The sequence below is a fragment of the Cydia strobilella genome, chromosome 18 (assembly GCF_947568885.1).
Source record: "Cydia strobilella chromosome 18, ilCydStro3.1, whole genome shotgun sequence".
In the NCBI taxonomy this organism is placed as follows: Eukaryota; Metazoa; Arthropoda; class Insecta; order Lepidoptera; family Tortricidae; genus Cydia; species Cydia strobilella.
The window spans coordinates 3,013,042-3,037,596 of record NC_086058.1 but is presented as its reverse complement, the minus strand read 5'-3'; the positions used below and the strand labels follow the sequence as shown (position 1 = coordinate 3,037,596).

The window sequence follows — 24,555 nt, the reverse complement described above, 5'->3', positions numbered from 1 at the left end:
AACAGAAATACATCATCTGTGAAAATTTCAACTATCTAGCTATAACGGTTCATGAGATACAGCCTGGTGACAGGCGGAGAGACAGACAGACAGCGGTCTTCGTAATAGGATCCCGTTTTACCCTTTGGGTACAGAACCCTAAAATACTGCTGCCAGTCACACATCTTTCTTAAAAGTCGGTTGTCAGATATGTTTTATCCCAGAATTCATTACCTAATGTTTTTTAATTCATACAAGAAGAGGCGTTTCAGGTACTTACGTCAAGAGTGGAGGTTAAATTACACTATAAAGGTAGGTGTAGGTACTGACTTACAGATATATCAAAAACATTTCGATTGAACTATAAAGCATCAGAGAATATTGTTGAACTGGTATATCTAATTACGTTGAAAGTTTTCTATTTCGCAAAGGCTTCAGAACCTTCGCTGTCAATAAGATCCACACAAAGCCCGACACGGGTGGGATCTTTGTGATTTTGTGAGATGTACAGCTTTGTACGGCCCGTCAATAATGTACCTGAAAAACGGAAAAGGTTTCACAGGAAATAAGATGTAGTTACACGCCCAATACTGACACAAAAACGTATTTAAGAAAGGTGATATTTTTCAACTATACGCCCCAAACCTAGTTATGTAAGTATAAAACAAAGTCGCTTCCTGCTGTCTGGATGGATGTCTGTCCCTATGTATGCTTAGATATTTAAAACTACGCAACGGATTTTGATGCGGTTTTTTTTAATAGATAGAGTGATTCAAGAGGAAGGTTTATATGTATATAATACATCAGCATTGCACCCGTGCGAAGCCGGGGCGGGTCGCTAGTTATAAATAAAGTACCGAAGAAGAAAATATTTCCATTTCGATGAAGTGAATAAAACAATGTTCTGTAGTAATCGCACTTAAACTATCGTGAGACATATTTCAAAATATTTATCAGTACGGTTTTTACTCACTATTATTTTTAGTCGCTTTTGGCGACATGTTTCGGACACTCGTGCCTGAGGATGGATTCCCAAAGAATCCGAAACATGTCGCCAAAAGCGACTAAAAATAATAGTGAGTAATAACCGTACTGATAAATATTTTTTAATGTTCTGTAGTGCACAATAAATAGAGAAAGTTTCCGTATAAACACCTAATGAGGCAGAGGTCAACAACGCTAGATGTCAAGGTGTCATTACTGTCATTGTCTACACTTTGGTTTAGTATTCGTTGTACAGTCACCATCAGATATATCGGAGCGCCCGAGGTGTTCACAATATCTGAACACGCACTCTAACGCCTTGACAATAGAGGCGTGTTCAGATATTTGTGAGAGCCTTGACCGCTCAGATATATCTGATGGCGACTGTACCAAAATCGTAGTTGCTGTACAACTTCATTGAAATGGTTTAGAATCTCTAATTCTGTGATCTTTTAGAGCAGGGGTCACCATTGTCACCAATTCGTTTCTTCACTGACCGCTGAAAATAAAATAACCACCGCGGTCCGTTTCTACTTGAGTTTATTAAATAAGCAAATGTAATCATAATCAGCACAGATCGGCAGTTCGGATCCGTACCGTGGTCTGCCATTTGATGACTCCTGTTTAGAGTCTAATGTTATCTGGAATGTACTCGTAGTATAGTTTTAGAGCATTTTGGCATTACCTAGATTTGGATTTAAATGTTACTGTATACCTAAACTAGAGATGGACGTTTTCGCGTGTCTTCTGCAGCGATATGATGGTTGCGCGTTTGTGTATTGCGTTCTGCGTCACCACCCTTACATCTTAAAACCTGGCCACGATAACTCGACAAAAGCGCAACCATCATACGCACAAAGGTGACGTGGGCGGCGGTAAGAGGCGGGTACTCTGACCGTAAATATTTAATGAGGCTATGCTTTCAAAGTGCTACATACCTATTTCATATTTCACGGTGAATATGAAAGTGAGGTATGTTGAGGCAGCGGACTTCCGCTCATCTGGTATCGGGAAAGAGTTTACATGAGATTAAATAGGCTTAATGGAACAGTGGCAACAATAGGAATACACCTGTAATATTTTGTGTAATTCCCAGGAGTATTAGCACGTTGTTGGCGGAAACTGAAAGAAATATACGCTTACTCGGTGGACTCAAAATTTCACATTTAAGAGTCCCCAGCAAGCTCGGCCGAATTGCACCTTCCCGTACAAACGTAGTTACGCTCTCATTTTATAAAACTTCGTGTTGGATTGTAATGAAACTTTGCACATACAATGACATGAGGTATATCTATGTCTGAAATTAGTTTATTATAGCTGCAGTTTATAAAACAAACGAAATAGATCAAAAACAGGTTTTGTATGGAAAAGTTAAATTCGCTGGATTTTACTAACTATGGTATCTGAAGCTACATCAACTAATTACAGACATATATATACCTTATCCTATTGTAAGTAAAAAGTTTCAGAGCAATCTAGTTAGTCGTTTTAAAATGAGATAGATAGATATAGTACATTACTACAGAGGCCGGGAAGTAAGGGGTTGCCGGCCGAATGCATATATACGGCCGAACGTAGTGAGGCCGGATAGTTATGAGGCCGACAACCCCTTTTCACGCCGATGTATGTATAGTGCTTTTCTCAAACATGCAATGAAATAAATAAAGAAATCTCCACGAAATCAAAGTTTTAATTCTAAAGAAACTAAAAGTAAACTAGGCACAAAATATAACTACCACTTGTACCTATCTTTATCACACGTGTTGTATATTTTACACATGTAGTTAATCAATTTATTACACAAATGTTCAAAGGTATATTTATGTATCTTTGATTTTTCGCCTTGTATCCTTCTGACTGTAGTTTTAGCCACATAACTAAGATTACATCGATTTTTATGTTGATATTATGCTTCACATACATCGTTGCCTTAAACATGGAGTATAATTAACAGATATTCATTTAATATTTTCGTCGGAACTCATATTAAATAACACAATAAACAACGCACAATAAATCCAATAAAATATAATTACAGATACACAATGAAAAATGTTCAACTTTACCTCCAAAACGATTAAAAAACCACCAACGCGTGTTTGAGTAGACATTTTTACCGCTAATATTTAAATGAAATATGTTTGTCAAAGGACTGTCTCATTTCAAACATAGACAGAGATAATCATACTATCTTTGTCTTACACTGGTACTAGCACCCAAAAGAAAAGGATGAGTATAGTTTTTTTGTTCTTATTTACTGACAAACTGGTTTGACCAACTATATTTTAAATCTGTATTTGTAGGTAAATTTGTAATTAAATATTATTGGAATTTGTTAATAATGTTTTATTTATATATTTTTTGTAAATTTGATACAAATAAAACTGCAAAATATATTAATAATCGTTTATTGTTTTTTTTAAGGGGTATTGGCAGAATGTCATTCCGAACCATAAGCAAATACTGGTTATAATTTTTTTTTTTTGGCTGAATGCCATGATGCTGTGTCTCAAATATATGTGAAATGGAAATTAAAAAAGAGCCACTTCCCGGCCTAGGCCTGCAACTTTGTATGAAATTTCATTACAGGCCCCTCGTCTAGCCGCGCCGGAGTCGTGATACTTCCCAGCCTAATATAAAGAACGTAATATCAATATTACATAGCATGTTTGAGAAAAATCATTTATTGCCACAACAAGGGTTTACAATTATTTTTTACACACTTATGCTATACTTAAACTAGGCAATTTATATATAAATAGGTTCAGATTACATATCTACGTGACAATTGGACAGTCTCAGCTAATGTGCTGGCCTTTACTGCGTGGTTTCAGCGCTGGATGAGAGCGGAACTACGTTTGTATGGAGAACCGAGCTTACCGGAGACCCTTAACAACTGTAAAATAAGTAATGTGTCCCATAAACATAGAATGATTTTCAAGTTTCATAAAACACTGATTTAAACTTTGCATTAATTTTACATTTGACATTTCAATCTGTTATTTCTGTCTCACGGGATAAGAATAGTCTACGCTCCAGTCAAAGATAGATATAACTCCGTAATAGATGGATACAGTCTAAGGAAAAAACGTGCCTCGAAAATCAAGAAAATTTGATTCTCGTTCAGAGGGCGCTACTAGTTTTGGCCTACAGTCGTATAGATGGCGTTGACGGTTTCGTTTGTTATTTAACAATTTTAACGCATATCAGTGAAAGAACATGGGTCAATATCATAAAAATAATTAATGCAAATAAAAAAAATCATTTATCTATATTTAAATACATTCTATCGTATTTTTATAAATCTTCATTTTTAGTTTTAAAGTGTGTCGACAGATGGCAGTGAATTTACTGGGGTTACAAAGTTTACTATGACAGTACCGCTCTAGTATAAGTTGCTCTATGGCTCCAATATATAAACTAAACTCTATTAACATACAAACCGAAGAACTGATAAGTTCTTCACAGCTAGTTAACAAACGTTTAGAGTAATGATTATTAATAATATGTCTATTAGGCGCCATTCATTTACTACGTACGACGATTTAGGGGCGAGGGGGGTCGACCATGTCTTATTTTTTCTCACAAAGGGGTGAGAGGAAGTCCATATTTCTTACGTAAGATCACAAAAATGTGCAAAGTTAAGATTCTCTTCCTGTTCTTAACCTTAATCGCCCTCTCATATTCGTGCGATAGAGAGGGAGATAAGTAAATTTCGATTTTCACGGTAGACCCTCTGGGATTTACACATCACCACACGAATACCTAAAATGCGTGTAGCGTGATTGATGATGATGATGCTTGTATGATGCCGCGATTGAGCTAACATGACCGCCAGTTTACAAGCGCTTCTTCGTGAAATGCATTATTTGCGCTGTACCTATGTTGCAAAACTGAACATATATTATATTCGCTGTAGATAAGCTCCTTAGCATGATTTTGTTTTTATCACTCTTGCTTGTAATGGGTACCATTACAATACAACATTTAAAACCTTCGCGCTTTGATTGAACACATACAAAGATAGATATAACTCCGTAATAGATGGATACAGTCTAGGGAAAAAACGTGCCTCGAAAATCACGAAAATTTGGTTCTCGATCAGATGGCGCCACTAGTTTTGGCCAACTCTCGTATAGAGGGCGTTGACTGTTTCGTTTGTTATTTATAATTTTAACGCATACCAGTGAAAGAACATGGGTCAAAATCATATAAAAATAATTAATGCAAGGAAAAAAAATATTTATCCATATTTAAATACATTTTAACGTATTTTTATAAATCTTCATTTTTAGTTTTAAAGTATGTCGATATTATATCCTCATTGACACATATTAAATCACATCGCGACCACGACCAGTGAAACCTGTGTCGAATCGTCGGTAAATAAAGCTAACAAAATAAATTCGCGTTAGACCCGATAAATGTGATTTAATATGGGTACGATTACATTAATGAGTTAATAAAATGAAATAAAAAAACAACTGTGCCTGTGATATTTGAAGAGTTCACTTGAATCTGATCCTGACATTCCTGGCCCAATGACAATAAGACTAAATCGGTCTGGCTTCTTCTATGTAGACTTCGCCGACGCAAATTGCCAAATTGCTTGCTTGACATTCATTTTTAATAACATCAAAGTTTACAAGAAGTCTTGGAACAGAAATTAAAAAAAAAACAATCCCGACAAAATGTGCACCTCCTTTTTTGAAGACTAAAAAAAGTGGGCCAATATTTTTCATTTTTGTTATAATAACATCGAAAGCTCCAGCCTGTGTGAAACATGTCCAAACGCAATCTATTCTGATATGGTTTAGCACCGGATTGGCCCGCAGGACCGGAATATATTATGAGATTATGTCGCGAACTTTACGACTCTGTGGGAAGCAAATTGTTTATACCTATGGCTCGCTTGCTTGACATTGATTTTGACGATAGGCTTGGCATATTAGCTAGTTAATTAGTTGTCGATAAGATATGGATCACATACTTGGAAATTAGCTGTTAAAAAATGACGATCCGCTTTGTTACTTATAAAGACTCTTACAACCGAAAGGCTGGCATATTGTTCTAGACCTTTAAAAAATCTGTAGTGGTATCTGTACACTCCATTCTTCAAAGAAATCGCACTTCCACAAAACGGCTCGACATGAAGCTCACACAGCCCTTATTAAATATTGTCACAACGTAAGGAGTTTTTAGTTCAGCAGATTACTTACTCGTATATAAAGTAAGGGCTTACGATGATTTTGATGACGGTCTTCTTCCCCTAAGTCGGTCCCTGACTGCTGAGGATCGTGACTCCGTTTACTAATTTTCCCTACGGCAGCTCTCCACTACCTATCTTAGCTTAGGTTAGCTTGATGACGGTAAACCTATTGATAGACACTTACCCCCCAAGTAACAACGGCGTTAGCGATAATTTGCACCACGTTGTACCACTTTAGTATGCTTCGCAGTTCGTAAGGCGGTCGATTCTTCATGTAAGCAGGTAATATGATCTTAATGACGGCCAGATATGTGGCGATGATGAAGAAGAGAGGCCATGGTGAGCTCATGAGCGGCCAGTCTAGGACGCGGGGATCTGAAAAGAGAATTTTGGTATAAATTTATATTGTCTTTGGCAACGCCAACCTTGTTAGCACAACTTCTATCACTTTATCTGCCCTTTTAGCCAGAACATCTCTACGCAAGTTAAGTTGCTGCCAACATAATTTACATAATATACCCTTAATATGCTCAACGTTTAAAACTTTCACATTTTGAAATTAAATTTGAAATATGCTCAATATTACCTACTGCGCCAAACATTACCTGGCTTAAAAAAAACCGTTTAGGCGTATTACTTTAGAAAGCGAATGCATCCTTGTAGATACACCACAACTGAATATTTATATATATTTTATAATCGTTAAAGAAAGTTTTGGTAAAATCGAAAATTTCAAATAGGTATACATTTTTTGTCAAAGCAAATAGGTGATACTGACGTCTCTGCGATCTAAAATATCTTAACAGCTTTTACACTTTAAAGGTGACAGTCCATTTGCAACCGCAGCTGCGTTACTGCTCCGACACTACTGCAGCGGCCTGAACGCGTCGGTGTTATTGTCAATTTCCATAGTAAAATGAATGACGATATCGACTGCACGTAATATGGTGATTTTAACGTTTTCCCGACCGCAGCTGCACTACTGCTCCGACACGTCGGTGTTATTGTCAATTTCCATAGTAAAATGAATGACAAGACCGACCGCACGTAGCATGGCCATTTTTGCGTATTTGGTGTATTATTGCAACTGCGGCTGCAGACCGCACGTCAAATCTGTCACCTGCACTGAAATGTCTTTGGTCACAGATATTAGTAGTTCTAAGCAAAGAGGATATAACCACTACGTTCTAAGGAGCTTATTACACCCACGGACAAAGAATTCCGATGGTACAGTCGCCATATATCGCAGATATATCGGGGCGGCCAAGGAGCTCACACATATCTAAACACGCCTTTATTGTCAAGGCGCTAGAGTGCATGTTCAGATATTTTTAGCACCTCGGTCGCTCCGATATATCCGATGGCGACTGTACCTACTGTAAACTTTTTTGCTAATCTATATTGAGCCCTAGGAGGATATAACACAACGGAGTAGCCATTGGCATTCCCCTCTGTCGAAAATAGTCGGCCAATGGTCATACACAATGTATGGACTGACGTTTATCTGACATGGCTATTTTGACGTTACGTATACATTTGACGTTCCCCTCCCCCGCAAAAATTGGCAGACGTTTTTGTACCGCAAATTACAGACGTGGCGGCTCCGTTTGGTAATATCCTCATAGATTGAGCCATGTCACAGAGCCAGTCAGGAAACTAGAATGATAGGTCCGAAAAGAGAGCGTCAAATTCGGAAGTTAACTATAGTCTGGCAAACACTTCGAGCAACACCGGCTTCCGACACGTCGGAAGGGAGGAGCCCAAGCGATATCTTACCGTATAAATCGTTCTGCCATTTTTTACGGAGGAAAACGTGCACACAGTCGCACTTCTCACTCACTACTTACAAAATCCAATCTCTAATGATGACACAAATAAATAGAAAATGACACACGTCAAAGACAAGTCTTGCACACCTCGATCTCTTTATAATAAAGAGCGCATTACACAATTATTGTGTGCAACACGAGGTGTGTGTTGTACGTACCGCGCTAGTTGTATGCATGCACAATTGATCTTGTACCTCGACAGAGGGGAAATAGTGCGAATGCCGACTCCTTTCCGTGTTGCTCGAAGGGCAAACCCAATTTGTCAGTAAATAAGAACAACCACAAAACTACTCATCCATTTCCTATACTATATATATATATATACTATATTTCATATACTAGCCCAAGACAAAGATAGTATATGATTCTCTCTGTCTGTTTCAATTGAGACAGTCTCTATATTTTCCTATGTGATTTTTTTAACATTTCATGATAAATTCATTATATAAACTGTTCTTATATTTTTTCGTAGTTTTGCGAAGATAGCCATAAGGCCTATAAGCTCGACAGGGCACGAGCGATAGAGAGGCAAATAGAATACCGAATATTCGGCAAAGTGGCCGAATAGGCCGAATACCGAATAGTTGCGAATATTCCTGGCAACTCTAGTCGTAATATCATAGTATAGTTGGTCATCTAATGTTTGAAATGAGACAGTCCTTTGACAAACTATAATTATATAATGTCGTTTATGGTGACACTTTCTCATTTTGTCATTGCAAAGCCATTCCTGAGCTAAATAAAAGAAGCAATCATTAATTTTTATTACAAGGGGCAAAGATGTTGTTTAATATCTCATGGTATTGATACCCAAACGTACGAAAGGATACAAAATTGAACTACGAGAGAAGCGAATGGTTTAAAATTTAGAATATTGACAGTTACGGGGATCTCAAGGCATGAGGGTTAAACAAACTTTGTTACAGTGCAACACGTAATTTTTTATTACACCAACACGAGGAAACCATTTATTATTCAAATTAATTTATTAAAAGTTCTTTCTATCGGCCAAGGTGAGGGAAATAGCTTAAGGATTTCTTGTCTCGCCCGTCAAGTTTTATATGGATGGTGCGGTCATATCATGAAGAGTGGGACACCTGCAACACGAGAGGAATTATAAGATTTAAATTTGTGTTTCAGTTTGAAATACGAAACTGGACAATATGAAGTGTAAATTGCGCAATTACTTATAGCTCTTACAAATTATTTTATTCATCATACTTCACTGTTAGGTACTTAAAGAAAGTAAAATTGGCTTAATATGCATACTTAGAAAGATAAATCAGTAATATTTTGCTAATACGGAACGACTGTCTGCCCACCATTGGATAATTTATTGTTACGTGTCGCATCGCCATCTCCGGAACCCACGAATCACTGCAGAAATCAATGAAAGACCTGATAAAGAGCCTACCTGGCATGGTTTTGAGGGGACGTTTATCACAGACTTCTAAATCCTGCCGCACGTTTCTGACGGCCGAGTAGGTACCTATACTTGATGCAGGTGGATTAAGTAGTATATATCACGAGCTACATGAGTCCCGTTTGCGTCGGCTTGCTGTGTGCGGTGGTCACGGATTCAGGCAAGAGGATGGGGAAGAAAATTTCACAATGTGATCTTACCTTAATGTTAAGAATAATATTTTTCCTCTGCATTAATTTCATTTGAGGAATTTGGTTGTATTTCGTCAATTATTAAGTCTCATTCAATGTTGAATTGCTTTTCATTTAATCGGCAATATTCCCTGAATAAACGATCACCATTAAATATCAGATTTTATATTAATATTGCGTAGCTGCCTTCGTCGGACTCTGACTATTGTACTATTGTAGAAAGGCAAACTGGTCTTCTTTTTCATGTAACATGTAGCATTATCGTCACTCGCTTCTTGTAAAAAATACAAAAATAAAATAAGTATTTTATTTGTACGTCTGACATTATATGACTTGACATTGACAAGCCATCAACGAACGCTGTCGCGACTGCACGCCGCAACAGCAGCAGTCGTGCTGCTACAGTAGTGCTGGACCGCGTAACGTCGCAACTGCAGTGCAGCGGCAGTCACAAATGGACAGTCACCTTAATGGTCAAGAAACAAACAAAGATCGTAGACAAAAGCAGAGCGAAGCTTGATGACCTGACGTGATAATGACGTATTGACGCGATCCGTCAGTTTTTAAAGAGTTTCGAAAAGATCACGTTCATTCACTTTTGTAGTGATTGCAGGAACAATCTGATTTATTTGCAATGTCGAAGGTGTTTCGCTATACACAGTAGTACGCTGTAGGCGGTTTGTATGGAAGTACGGATATGCATTGTGCAAGCGATTGACAAATTTTTTGAATTTTAAATGGCGACGTGTGTCTTGATATGTTTCATAGTCACCTGGGCTGAAATTTTTTCTAATATATAAACACGGCTCTTTTTGTCAAGGCGTTTTACCTGTTCAGATATATAACATACAACAAACTTGATTGCTCGATGACCTGACATGATACTGACGGATTGACGCGATCCGTCAGTTTTGAATGAGTTTCGAAAAGATCGAGTTCATTGTCCACTTGTGTTAACTGTTGCTAGTGAATGTAGAAACAATCAGATTTAATTGTGTTACGTATTCGCAATGTCGAAAATGTTGCGTTATACTACACATTTGCTTTTAGGGGTCGTTATAGTAAAATTTTGTGTGTTACGAAAGGTTTTAAATAGGGCTGGAAAGGTACTTGGTAATTTTTGGAATTTGTAAAGAAACAAAGATGAAAGAAACAAATTTTGTAATCAGATTGAAAAATAAAAGATTGTTTTAAATTGACGTTTTCTGAAATTCCACATATCTTTTTATAATTAAATTCTTCTGATTCTGACACAGCACTGGACATAAACAATAAAAAATGAAACCATAAATGATAATGACTTATAACAAAAAACAATTCGTTTACATATTGCACAAAAAACTCCAAATTGCACTTAATTGTTTAGGCAACATGCAGCCATAATTCATATTATTCACGCATTCAATCAAAATGGCTTATTTGTAATCGTATTAATGCCTCTTATCTCAGATCTGACTCTAAAAAATTGAATTGTTTACAACATTGTGAAGATGTTGCCACACGGTGAAAGGAATTTACATGAGAATATCATAGCGCAGACGTTTATCTCAAAGGTTTAAATGTAACAGAACGTTGTTGCACTTACGCCATTGTTTTGTTGTATAGAGTTAAACCAAGAAAAGTCTGCAGAAAATTTGACAGCACACGAAGTGCAGGTGTTATTTTAAACGTCAAACTTCTATGAAATTATGGCGTATCAATAACACTGTCACTGTCAAAATTTCTGCAGACTTTTCTTGGTCTAACTCTACCAATTTCAAACTACTTCATTTCATGCCATTCACTATACTGTCAATAATGTCATTACTTAAAAGATGAATATTTAACGCAGGTATGTCATTTATACTGGTCTGCGGATAGGGTGAATAATAATCGCCTGTTTTAAGTAGTTTAAGTATACACGATGATATAGGGCAGTCGGTATATTCGTCAGTCGGGTATATAGTACCACCGGTTAAATCGTAACATGTCTAGATTTCCATTAAACGACCTTGTTTATTTACACGTGATAGTACTATCCTCAATAAACTGACCCGAAATGGCATAGAGCTAAAAACTAATGAAAAAGAGAAAAAAAAACTGATATTCGTCGGTCTTGATCTAATTTTTCATCTTGCTAGGTTAGTCAATCTTCTGATTTTCATTTTCTGCGCATCTGATCTGGTGAACGGACTTAAGCCCGGAAACCGCAGGTGCCTAGATTTTGTAAGACGATTAATCTAGACCTAAAATATGACTAGGTTTCATTGCAAAACAGAGAAAGGCGTGTCAGCATTTGTTGATAAAGTACGTTTTCTACCTAGTTAGTATTCAGCCTGCGATGTTAGTCTGCCTACATGTTCCGTGTAGTGTTTGAAAGTAAGACCTGAGAATGATATGGCAAAAAGTACAGTCAGTATTAGATATGTATGTAGATGTGCAAGTTACAGAAAATTTCCAAAATTTCGTCAAAAATATGACAGTTTCTGAAATTTCGCAATTTTGGAAGCATCACTAGTACCTAATTGGCAGTGCAGTTGAGTTTTTGGAATTGGTATAACTAATTTCAATTGATGTGAATCATTAGAACTTAAATAACGAAGAAGACGCTTAAATGACGAATAGAAAAAAACTAATGCAAAATGCATGCCTCGCGGCTTCGACCCCGCCAAAAGGCATTATTTACCAGTCAACCATAAGACCAAACCGAAACACAATAGCGATATTCATAAACGTCTGTCAAATCTAACAAGCCATTGTCCCTATCTGTCATTTTGACATTAGTACTTGTTATGCCAGGCCACACTAATGGAAAACGGCGGGAAACGCCGTTGATTATCGCGATAATCCCAGTGTGGCCGTATGGAAAACTTCGAATTAACGCGTTTCCCGTTAGTACGGCCCCAGCATTAGAAAGAGCAAATTTCACAGAGATTTGTACGAGGTTGGTCAATTTTATGAATAAGGGGGTAAAAGTTCTTTATTAAAAATTTTTTTTCTTTAGCAACAGTTTTAGTATTATAGAACCCACACAACACACTTGCCTGTACAGTGAAGCCGACTGTACAGAACAACATCCGTTTATTCATAACAATGTCTCGACATTTGTGATATTACGAAAATGGTAATAGTCTGAATGCAGCAGGAATTAATAATTATACAACTGCTCTTTGAGGATGCCGACATCACGCCACTGCAGCCGCGGGGGTCCCTCTTTTCAATTTGATGCAATTACGTAGTTCTGTGTAAAACGACGGTCCCAAACTCGGAAGCGGTATTGAACATATCACCATCTCTTGCTTCGATATGCAAGTGTGAATGAGAAGTTTTACGTCCGGTCGCGGAGTGCTCCAAGGCTATATTCTAGGTCCCTTTATAGTTTTCTAGGATGATTTAGTTGATTTTATGAATAAAATGGTACCACATATTAAGCTAGTTGTCTTCGCCGATGATACAAATGCCATATTATCAACAGATAACATTATGCTACTAAACCAGAAGGTCGTCAGTTTGGTTTGCAAAAAGTATAGTTCGTTGCATGGCACAAACTAATTCACATGTACAGGGCACCTCTTTAAATCTAGATAGCCGGTGCTAAAAGGACTCGTGAGACCTACAGCCCAGTTTCAAAAAACAATGCATATTAAACTGCTTATTTGTGTAATTACCTGCTCTGTCATAGAAAACTATGTCGTACGCTCTCACGATATAATCCATTGTGTCACGACCACACTGCACTATTGTTTTCCACTAATGTTGTGGAGTTTGGACCTTATATATATTATAGATGGTGAATTCGTTTTGTATACAGGACGTTTTATAAATTGAATTTTATAACATCGTTTTAGTGTAGATTTAGGTTCACACGGCGTTAATTTTTCCCGTATACCTTATACGGGATTTTATCGAATACCGTTGACAGCAAAATTTGACGGACTTCCCGCATAGACGCTGTCTAGCTATTAGTAAATTCTGAAAATAGGATTATAATTTACATAATCAGATCTGTTTGAATATTTAAGTAGTTAAAAGCAAAATTTAGATACACATTATGTTATATATATTATATTAAATAAATAGTAATAATAATGATGTGATTAGAAATAAAACTTCATACTTCTTAGCTAACAATCTATTAAGATGTAGATTAGGCTAAGTCTGTCCGTGAAATTTGTAATTTTTATTATAGTAAACAGTTTTTTTTATGTAAAAATATCCATTCTTATGACCTTTTTTTTTTTTTTTGTCGGAGTGTGAATGCACTTACGCTCGGTGTGTGGGACTCGCCGCTCCTTTTCCCTCTCTTGGCGAGAGGGGGGGAGAACTGGCCCTACCCACTAAACCCACTCCGGCGTTTCAACCTCTTGGCCGTTCGTGAGGGCGCACTGGGATCGATAACATTCCACCACGGCGCCCTCCGGCATCCCCGGCTTGTCGCCAGAGTACCCTCACAATGGAGGGGGGATCAGAAACGCTTGGTCCCCCCCAGACGTACAATGCGGGTTCGACACCCGCTGGCCCTCCTAGGGCTCGAGGCGAGCATATGCTCTCAGCCTTCGACCCTGCCGCCTGCGTCGGAGAGGAAGCGCGTCCGCAGCCGCTTCTCGCTCCCTCTCCGCCTCCTCCTTCTGTGACATGACCTCCTCGCAGAAGGAGGCCACCGCTTCCCATTTCCTCTCGCTACACCCATTCTTATGACCTGAAATGAAATAACATCAGAATGTTCAGCCGTTTTCAACACTGCAATACCGTTAGAAACAAGCGATGTAGTGGTGAAAAGCTTTACTAATGAGGCAGACCTCGCGCTTAAAGCGTCCTCCAGTGCCCAAGATGAAAAGAAACTGACGTCAGTCATGATGTCTCTTTGAACCTCACTATTCTAAATGTAGTGATATTTGAAATTTTATTTAACATTACACTATTGACGCATCAGGTACCGAAAAATGTAAGGAATCGCCCCATCAATGATTAGTTATAATGGATTTCTGTTATAATTATCAATTTAACCACTCAAGTAACTATTAAATCACAATAATTTACTGAGATTCGTTTTGCAATCGGTGTATTATGGTAATCGAGGCCATTTACGATCGATGCCAAAAATCGATTTGACCTTCTTAAAATCGATTCATTTTGCAATACGTTATGATGTTGATTAATGATCTCAATCATTAGTGGAGCATCTTGTAGGTAGAAATACGGGGTAGTTGTCTAAGATTTCGATGTTGGAGTCATAGGTCAAAAGTCAAACAGTACAAGGAGTCGAAGTTACGCTTTTTAAATATTGTGAATTGAGTCCACCCTCCTCCACATGTGAGACGTGGACACTGAGACAAAAAGACACGAAAACTTTGGAAGCTTTTGAAATGTGGTGTTGGCGGAGGATTGAAAGGATTAGTTGGACTGAAAGAAAGACGAATGAAGAGGTTATGAATATGGTAGAAGAAAGGCGAAGCTTATTAAATACCATAAGGAATAGGAGAGGCAAAATGTTAGGACACCTGATACGAAACGACAACTTTGTCCTAAACATTCTGGAAGGCAAAATTGAAAAGATGAGAGGTAGCCTAAGCCTAGAATCACATATATCAGCCAAGTGAAAGAGAATGCATGCATCGTACGAGCTAATCCAAAGACTGGCTCAGAAAAGAAAGGATTGGCAATTACTCCACCGACAAGAGCAAAGCTTTTAAGTTATTATGATGATGATGACCTTAGTGGTTCACTGTTAACATGAAATGACATGTCAGGATTGCGGGGGATTAGCGAGTGTCAGGGTTTTAAAGACACCTCAAACTCACTACTAAAAGCGGTGGTCTAATTACAGAGATCGGGGGCGAGGAAGTGAGTTTTGGAGAACTTTTGTTTACCTTTACCTATGTTTGACATTTCGACCCATCTTGGTCGCGGATAACTAATGTCCCAGCAAACATTCGATCTATTTTTATTTGGTGGACTAAATTAACCAAGATATCGGCAATTTAATACAGTCCTGTATTTATGCAGTTCTAGGCACGATTACGTAAAGCCGAGCAGGCGTTCCTGAGCATTATTAATTTGCAATTTCATGAGCGCATACGCTTACCGCGGGGTCGCGGCGGACAATGCGATAAAATGGGACACTGTAAACAAGGCTAAATGCTGAAGAAAAATACCTACATATTCTCCTTCCAATATATAATAGTAAAAAAAAGTTCCATATTCTCCATAATAGAAAAAAATAGTTGAAAAAATTTACATCTTCATTTTAAACAAAAAATAATGACTAGGTATAAGTCGTGATAACGTGGGGACAATTAAACATATTCTTCTAAGGCTCAAGGTCCTATGTATAGTACTTATTAAATTTGATGAAATATCAATTACACATAGAAGTTTCATTTTATTTGTTTCCTAAAATTTTAATAGAAAGATCAACATTATATTTTTTACGCTATGGATTCAAATTGTACTGAAAAAATTTCGATTTTTTTTTTTTCTTGTATGGATGGGCCTCAGGAGGATATAATATTGATTTTTAACAAGCAGAAACGTAATAATATTACATTGTAGGATACATTATTATATTGTAGGATATAATATTGTTTAAATTATCAATATTTTCGAAAATATGAAAACAGCACCATCTGGCGAAGTAAAAGTTTTGTAATCTACTAATCTGTCTAAGAAACATCATCAAATTATTGGTCCATTACAGAACATTGCAACAAATTTGTCGAGCCGTTCTAAGAATAGCGAATTAACAATCATGAGTGTACACAAAAACACACACAAACAGCCTACCTCTCTACACGCATAGTATACAACATATAAACTTGTTTGAATAATCGACATTACAGCATAAGTGTAATAAAATTAAAAATTACTCGCTAAAATTAAAACCGCGCTTTTTGGTGAGTTAAAACCTATTTATACATTTGAGAAGTTTTGCCGGTGGATCGCAAATCCTTTACAGAAAATTGCATCTACATATGTCGATCCGTTCTAGGGTTATTTCGAGGATAAATTCCTGTCTTGTGTGTGACAATATATTACATTTCATTTCAAACAGCCTCTCACCTTAAACGCATATACCGTCTCCATTCCGTCAGGGGTATACGGCAAAATTCCTTTGAAAGTCAATAGAGAAGTTGGCGCATTTCATTCAGCTTAGTTGTATTGCATTAGCTTCTATGCACAAAGTTAGCCCTCAGTTTGAATGCTTGTGATTCTATCGTGTTTCATTGGAACATTTATCTGTCTTGTCATTGTCATTTATATCGAAGTTAAATTGTCAACTCAATACATTAGTGTAGGGGTCGGCAAACTTTTGAGTAGAAGAGCCAACCGCAGTAGAAATCATTAATTTTAGGAACCTCTAAGAGCCACAAACGTTGTTTTCCTTGTTTTGGGAACTTCAAGTATTCATATTACCTACTTATGAGTGTCTTGAAGAGCCGGAATTGTACCTCCAAAGAGTCGCATGCGGACTTTAATTTACGGCTCTTCGCGGCTTTTGCGGCTCTTCTATATGGCAATCAGTGGATCCGGAAATCAGTGGACTGATATGTAAAAATCGATCGAAAGACCGAAATGTTCGGAAGTTCTCCTTTTTATAAAAGTACGAGTTACATTTAAACATTGACGTTATTTGTTACTGATTTTGAGTTGTAAAATTGCGTATAGCTTTGCTTGTAGTTTTGAAAATCGTACCCCGATTAGTTATTTCTAAAATCAAGTTTAATTTAAGGAATCAATAGGAAAGTTTCAAGCTTGAGGTTGGCAGGATAAATAATTTCACGTAGAAATCCGGTTGGGAATATCAATTTTTCTGGCCGTTGAGTAAGATTAATAGTCCTCGAGTCACTGAAACGTTCCCAACAACCTCGAACGTAAAAGCAATCATTTTCTGAAAATAGTAGACTAATGTTCGCAACATGAATGGCATGGTTGTTGTGCAAGTTAACACATTTTTGCATAAAAATCTTGGGATATTAGATGAAATCGACCAGATCTTATTGGAAAGATTGACCATTAACTTTTACCTAACACGACATGGTATCCTTCTATGGGAATCTGTTAAGGTTCACTACCTACAAGTCAAGTCACTCAAGTCAGCAGTAATAAAAGCATCTAACTTTAAGAAATATACCAAATGATGCGAAAACAACGTAGGTAGGGTTTCTTATTGTAAAGAGTGGCCAATTTTGGAGTGGCTATATATAAGTACTAGCTTTTGCCCGCGACTTCGTCTGCGTGGACTTAGTAATCCTAGCTAGAGTAAGAATAGCGCCTGGAGAAAGTCTTATAGCAATTATTCAATTTAAGCATATTATGCACACAAATTAGCAGGCACTTCGTTAATTATCTCAATTCCACCCCGCTTTTTACTTTCTTAAGGGATGATTTTCGGGATAAAAACTATCCTATGTCCTTCTCAGGGACTCAACCTATCTCTATGCCAAATTTCATCTAAATCGATTTAGCGGTTTAAGCGTGAAGAGGGAACAGACAGACAGACTTTCGCATTTATAATATTAGTATGGATAGCAGTTACCGTACGTTGTTAAGATCAGGGACACCGCGCCCACTAAGCTTTATCTGCTGCTGTAACTTTACAATCAAATTAAAACAATATTAAAAAATACTGTAAAGATCGCACAATGTGGAGTGGTCATTGCACATGTGGCTTACCCCAATTTCTCTCATCTTTTATCTCTTTTCATTTCAGTCTAAAGAGAAGATGACACGCGGCGTACGGCGTGGCTGCGTGCGGCTACGCGCCGCCGTCATAGGTATAGACGATGAGGACGACTCTACGTTCACCATCACAGTGGATCACAAGACTTTTCATTTCCAGGTACATAATGTATTACCAGCAACACCACGGATCCTATGTCTTTGTAATAAGACTAATAGTAATAATATTGAAGTTTGTCTGATGAAGATATGCGAAGAAGCGGACGACTCATGGATTTTGAACAAGTGTCAAGTTCACAACAAAACTAAGTTTTGAATCTTTCCAATCGCACTGATGATCGATAGGTATATATCAAAGATAGATATAACTCCGTAATAGATGGATACAGTCTAAGGAAAAAACGTGCCTCAAAAATCACGAAAACTTGATTCTCGATCAGATGGCGCCACTACCTTGGCCTACTCTCGTATAGAGGGCGTTGACGGTTTCGTTTGTTATTTAACAATTTTAACGCATATCAGTGAAAGAACATGGGTCAAAATCATAAAAATAATTAATGCATATAAAAAAATCATTTATCCATATTTAAATACATTTTATCGCATTTTTATAAATCTTAATTTTTAGTTTTAAAGTGTGTCGATAGATGGCATTGAATTTACTGTGTTTACAAAATTTACTATGACAGTACCGCTCTATCCTATTATATTATCCTCTTTGGTATATATTTTAGAACTCAAGGTACCTCTGAGTACACATCCACCATGGCACGGAAGTAGAAAATGTTACTGACATGTAGTATTTGGATTATTGAATAAATTCGTTGTGGAAGTGGCAGACGTTTTTTATTCTAAATGCAGTCGGCGTCTCAAATCTCAACAATTGGGAAATTTCTTAGAACTCAGTCTTGATAATGGCACGTTCAGGAACATTTACATAATGTTAAGTTTTATTAATTTAAATAATAATCGCAATATTTTCAATTCCAGGCCCGAGACGGTTCAGAACGCGAGCGCTGGGTCCGCTCCCTCGAAGACACGATCTTACGCCACGGCCGTCGGTCGCGCTGGTCGCGGAGCGTCCCCGCGCCCAGCGCGCGGCACGGCGACCTGGAGCGGCGGATCGCGGAGGCGGACGCGTACCTGCAGATCATGATCGAGCTGGTGGAGGTACTATTATTATTCTCTTTATTTATTTTTCTTAAGTTAGGTTGCTTATAACATGAATATAAAAGTAAAATACAAAAAACATATAAACACATTATAAAAATCTAACCTAGGGTGCCGCCGGCAGCGGGGCAAGCTGCCGGTGGTCAGGGCCGCAGTGAGGAACCGACGCCGTGCCCAAAATTACCGCCTTCTACATCTGACCCTTGATCTAACCACCTAGCGAGAGTCTCTAGGTGTTGGTCGAGACTCTTCGCTATGAGACCGTTCGCTGACAATGAGCCCCATGGCGGTTATCTCGTGAGCCAAGTCTAGGTACTTGCTGGACTTGTCCTTCTCGGCCTTCACGAGATTCTCATCATGGGGGATGGTGACGTCGACGAGCACGGTCCGGCGTTGCCTTAGATCTATCAGCACGAAATCAGGCTTATTGGCTATAATAGTCCTTTAAGTGATGATAGACCGATCCCCAATAGAGCGTGGCACGACCATATTCGAAGTACGGTACTTCGCGGTTCACAAGGCCGTATAGGAGAGCAAGCTGCTGGTGAATAATTCTGGCTACGTTATGTCTGTGCAAGTACTCGCCGTTAGCAAGATCAGAAAAATATAATTAATTGTGCAATTTGTTTCTTTTCAGAAAATGACACTCAGGGTATCAGAGCTGGGTGATCCGCATGAGAAGGCGAAGGGACAAGTTATATTAGACCATTCCAATGTGATTATCCTCAATTTTCCATACATACAATATCCAGTGTTTTTCAACCCTTTCCCAATAATAAATGGGTAAAAATCCCACCAGTTGTAACTTGGTGGTAACCGGTGGGAATATCCCTCGGCATGAAAAAACACAGGTTGAAAAACACTATGTCATAATGCCTAGGGCTGTAAAATTACCTGATGACATATAAGGCCTGTGCACACCGGGTGCGTATGCGTAGACCGCGTAGAAGTACACGTGCGCGTTGTAATATACAGATCCTTATGAGAGACGGCACACCGCTTGCGTGATGTGTGCGTGCGCGGCTCAAACATTTTACATTTGTGCACGTCTATGCACACGCAGCCAGTGTAGCCTGGCCTTAAAGCATACGCAGAAAAGTTAATGTAAATATTTGTAACATGAAGTCGTGATGAGATAAGATATATTTAAAGACGTTCTAAAAACCGGTATTAAGCCGAAACTATTCTACATGTCTTTCTTTTTTAAGAAATCGTTTATATAGTTGGTGAAGCAAATCTTGTCAGTAGAAAAAGGCGGCAAATTTAAAAAATGTAGGCGCGGAGGGATATCGTCCCATAGAAAATTTGAATTTCGCGCCGTTTTCTACTGACAAGATTTGGTTGACCAACTATATCTAAATTGCTAAACATATACATACATATGACTATGTATACGCTAAACTATTTCGATGAATGCGTCAAAAATCGATATATTTATCTCATTATCATCAATATCGAACTCTACAACCAAAACATTATGAACACTTAAGATTATAGATTCAGCTTTCAAAGCGTAAATACAAAAACGCCGGCAGCGCGCTTTATTTTACATGAATTTTATGTTTTTATTATAATTTTCAATGTTTTCCTTTGCAGGCAATGTTGGATAACATAAAACATTCCATAGTGCTTCTACAAATAGCTAAGGTACTTTAGTTTGATGCTGACTTATTAATGATATCATATACAGGGTGGAAACTTGAGATGTATACTAGGAAAAGCTTCTTCTTTTACTCGTATCGTAACGCTGTCCTCGTTAGTTGAAATGACTTATCACTTAAACGTTTAACGACGGTCGAACCACGTGAACCATCTCTGCTTTCCACCTCGTATAAGGTACAATCGGGGACATTGCCGGTGAACCACTTCAAGAATAATTTTACCTCGATCCTTACGAGCGAGCTAAACTCCGCATCCCACAGAGATAACTAATTAGGATGCATTTAGGATTCTTTATCTTAATAATGGATTGGGTAAAAACAGGTAATGAGACAAACAATAGGTAGTAAGGACAGTTTATTAGTTGTTGTTGATTAGGCTAAGTAGTAGTAGTAAATCACTTTATTGTACATAAAAATTGGTTAACATGAAATTCATATAAATTTAGGTACAAAGGCGATCTTATCCCTATAAGGGATCTCTTCCAGCTAACCCTAAGCTTCGCTTCCCCATAAAGATAACCAATTAGGATGCATTTTGGATTCCTTATCTTAGTTTGCAAATGCCGCCCGTCACAAAACAATGGACTGCAATAAACTTTACCTGAGCTAACCTTGTTTTTCAACACCCACATTTTTAAGTGCCATGCTATTGGTCATCACTTTTATGATATCGCCTGACCGTCTGCAAGACGTTTAAACGACTTTTGCCGTTAAGGTGGTTCACCGCCAATGTCCTCGATTGTACCCACATAGAAGTAGAAGTATGCACTTAGAAGGCCCGGTTCTTAAGCTTGATAACTAACAAAATTTCATACTTTTATAAGTGTGAATGGGTTCTTTACGTTTATGTCCTTTAATACCATAGACAAAACATCTAGTTTATATTAAACATAAGAAATAAAAACAATGGGCCTTCTTTGGTACCAGTATAGTCTGCATCTTCTCAAATGATTTTTACGCCTAAGGCAGTAATCTGTTAAACAAAAGCCATTGTACCTTTTGCGTGTGCCGTCGGCCATTGTGTGCCATTGTGCCTGACAATGGCACGCGTAGCACGTTAGTTGACGTTGTCAGGCACAATGGCTCACAATGGCCGACCGCTCGCACAAAAGGAACAATGGCTTTTGTTTAACAGATAACCGTCTTAGGCGTAAAAATCATTTGAGAAGATGCAGACTATACCGTAAGCCGTAAGGTAAGTAAGCTAAGTGTAAACATAGGGTCGGTTGAACCAAACCTTCTGTCACCAATAAATGATGTTCCCTGAAATTTTTTGTATGGAGAAGTTCCCATAAAATAAAATTCATAGGTTACTGCTGAGTGAACTTGATCTTTCTGATCCGTCAAGTTAGGTTGTTACAACTGACCCTTATTATAGTAAACTAAGAAAAGTCAATTTATTTTTCGACATATTTATAACAGTATGATATCTGTGTAGCAATAGTAATATGCAATATGATGCTTCGCCACAGTTTCGAATAAGCTTGTTACAGTTATTCCACTTTTCATTAAAACTTATTGACATAAACATATACACGGTGACTAAAAAATAAGTGCATTCTCGTTGCCAGGGAAGTTTTGGGATTATACTAAGCAACTTTTACTATCATAATCATAATAATCATAATCATAATATTTATTAATAATATAAATTACATGTCACATTTTATACAGTGTATAAAGATTATATTTAAGTATGAATTTTCGCTACATAATGAAGGTTGTATTTAATATCTTACATCTACCTAAGTTCCTAATTTAAAGAACTCTTTATGGTCGTAGAACGCTTGCTCGATTAACCATTTCTTTAATTTGTTTTTAAATATTGCTACGCTTTTAGCAACTACTATTGAGTCCGGAAGACGATTGTATACTTTTGGGCCCAATATGTGAATGAGCTTGTCCGACTTGGCCAGCTTGTGCGGCACGGGCGCGAGCCTGCAGAGGGCGCGGCCGCAGCGCGCGGGGTAGCGGCGCGGGGTAGCGGCGCGGGGTAGCGGCGCGGGGTAGCGGCGCGGGGTAGCGGCGCGGGGCAGCGGCGCGGGGCAGCGGCGCGGGGCAGCGGCGCGGGGCAGCGGCGCGGGGCAGCGGCGCGGGGCAGCGGCGCGGGGCAGCGGCGCGGGGCAGCGGCGCGGGGCAGCGGCGCGGGGCAGCGGCGCGGGGCAGCGGCGCGGGGCAGCGGCGCGGGGCAGCGGCGCGGGGCAGCGGCGCGGGGCAGCGGCGCGGGGCAGCGGCGCGGGGTAGCGGCGCGGGGCAGCGGCGCGGGGTAGCGGCGCGGGGCAGCGGCGCGGGGTAGCGGCGCGGGGTAGCGGCGCGGGGCCGCATTCGACGAGGCAGGGGCGCTGTCTGCTTGCGAACGCGCGTATATTGCCGCTTGAAAGATTAGTAACGACGGCAAGGATAGGATGCCTAGGGCTTTGAAGTGCGGTTTCGCCGATTCGGTTTGAGCGATTCGGACTATAGCCCGTACGGCGCGGCGCGCTTCTGCAACCAAAACACGCTCCCAATCTGCGGCTCGGGCCCACAGCTCGACTCCGTACTGCAGGTGTGCGTGCACCGATGCAAAGTAACACGCTCTCAGCAATCCGCGAGGCAATAACCGAGCCAGACGTTTCAGTGCGAAGCAGGCCGCTGACAACTTATTACACACTTTATCAATATGGGCCGCCCAGGTCAGTCCTCTGTCCAGTTCGAAGCCCTATGGGAAATAAGCGAAAAAAAATTTGGCTGTTTCATACATTTTGGCTGGTCCATTCTATGGGAGCGTAAATTTTTTTTTCGCGATTTCGTGGTTGGTCTCATAGTAAAAGTTGCTCAGTATAATTCCAAAATCTGATTCAATTTATCATAAATCATTAGATTTTTTTTTTCTAATTGTCTCTTTATATTTTGTTATTTTCTTCTGGCTAAAGCCAAAAAATAGTTGATCCATCCATCTTTGATATTTTTTACACATAATTTTGTATGATCCGTTATTGTATTTAGTTCGTTTTTTAATGGCTTTTATTTTCTTTCAGAATACAGTAAATCCCGTAAACGGTGTCTACCAAGGACCAACAAGTACCTCACAAACACATATCAAACAAGGTATAACATTAGAACATCACTACACTGCCTGTCCCTAACCCGAAGGCCTAAAATACGATCTAGGCCGAGACGTCAAACAGCGCAAGGTTCTATGGAAAAAAACCCGTACAATGAGAGCCTATACGCAACCAAAGCACAGAATTAATAATAGTACAGAAGATTCACTCTAAAAAACGCGTCTATAATATGACCGCTAGGTGGCGCAAGCGTGAGCAGGCGTCCGTTCCGTAGCGGTGCGCGGCAACTACTATGGCTAGACACCAAAATTGGTGTGAGCCGCATGTACTTGTAGCGACGCGACGAAATCGCGGAGTGAGCCACGCCTGCCACGGCGCCCTCCGGCAGCCTGCACATTTCGAGCGGA

General features: G+C 38.9%; 2 protein-coding genes across 2 annotated transcripts in view; one reads left to right on the top strand and one right to left on the bottom strand.

Annotated features, from left to right (window-relative positions):
- The window catches only part of LOC134749301 (very long chain fatty acid elongase 7), a 36,702-nt gene extending 23,359 nt beyond the window's left edge, over positions 1-13,343 (bottom strand). Inside the window, exons 1-2 of the mRNA XM_063684199.1 lie at positions 13,263-13,343; positions 6,357-6,547 (exon numbers count right to left, since the gene is read on the bottom strand). Coding sequence (XP_063540269.1) covers positions 6,357-6,547; positions 13,263-13,311 — 240 coding nt within the window. The 5' untranslated portion in view covers positions 13,312-13,343. The remainder of the gene's footprint in view (positions 1-6,356; positions 6,548-13,262) is intronic.
- Positions 1-24,555, top strand: part of LOC134749490 (oxysterol-binding protein-related protein 9) — a 142,997-nt gene that overhangs the window by 24,072 nt on the left and 94,370 nt on the right. The window contains exons 2-6 of the mRNA XM_063684431.1: positions 18,305-18,433; positions 19,264-19,443; positions 20,081-20,158; positions 21,040-21,090; positions 24,122-24,191. Coding sequence (XP_063540501.1) covers positions 18,305-18,433; positions 19,264-19,443; positions 20,081-20,158; positions 21,040-21,090; positions 24,122-24,191 — 508 coding nt within the window. The remainder of the gene's footprint in view (positions 1-18,304; positions 18,434-19,263; positions 19,444-20,080; positions 20,159-21,039; positions 21,091-24,121; positions 24,192-24,555) is intronic.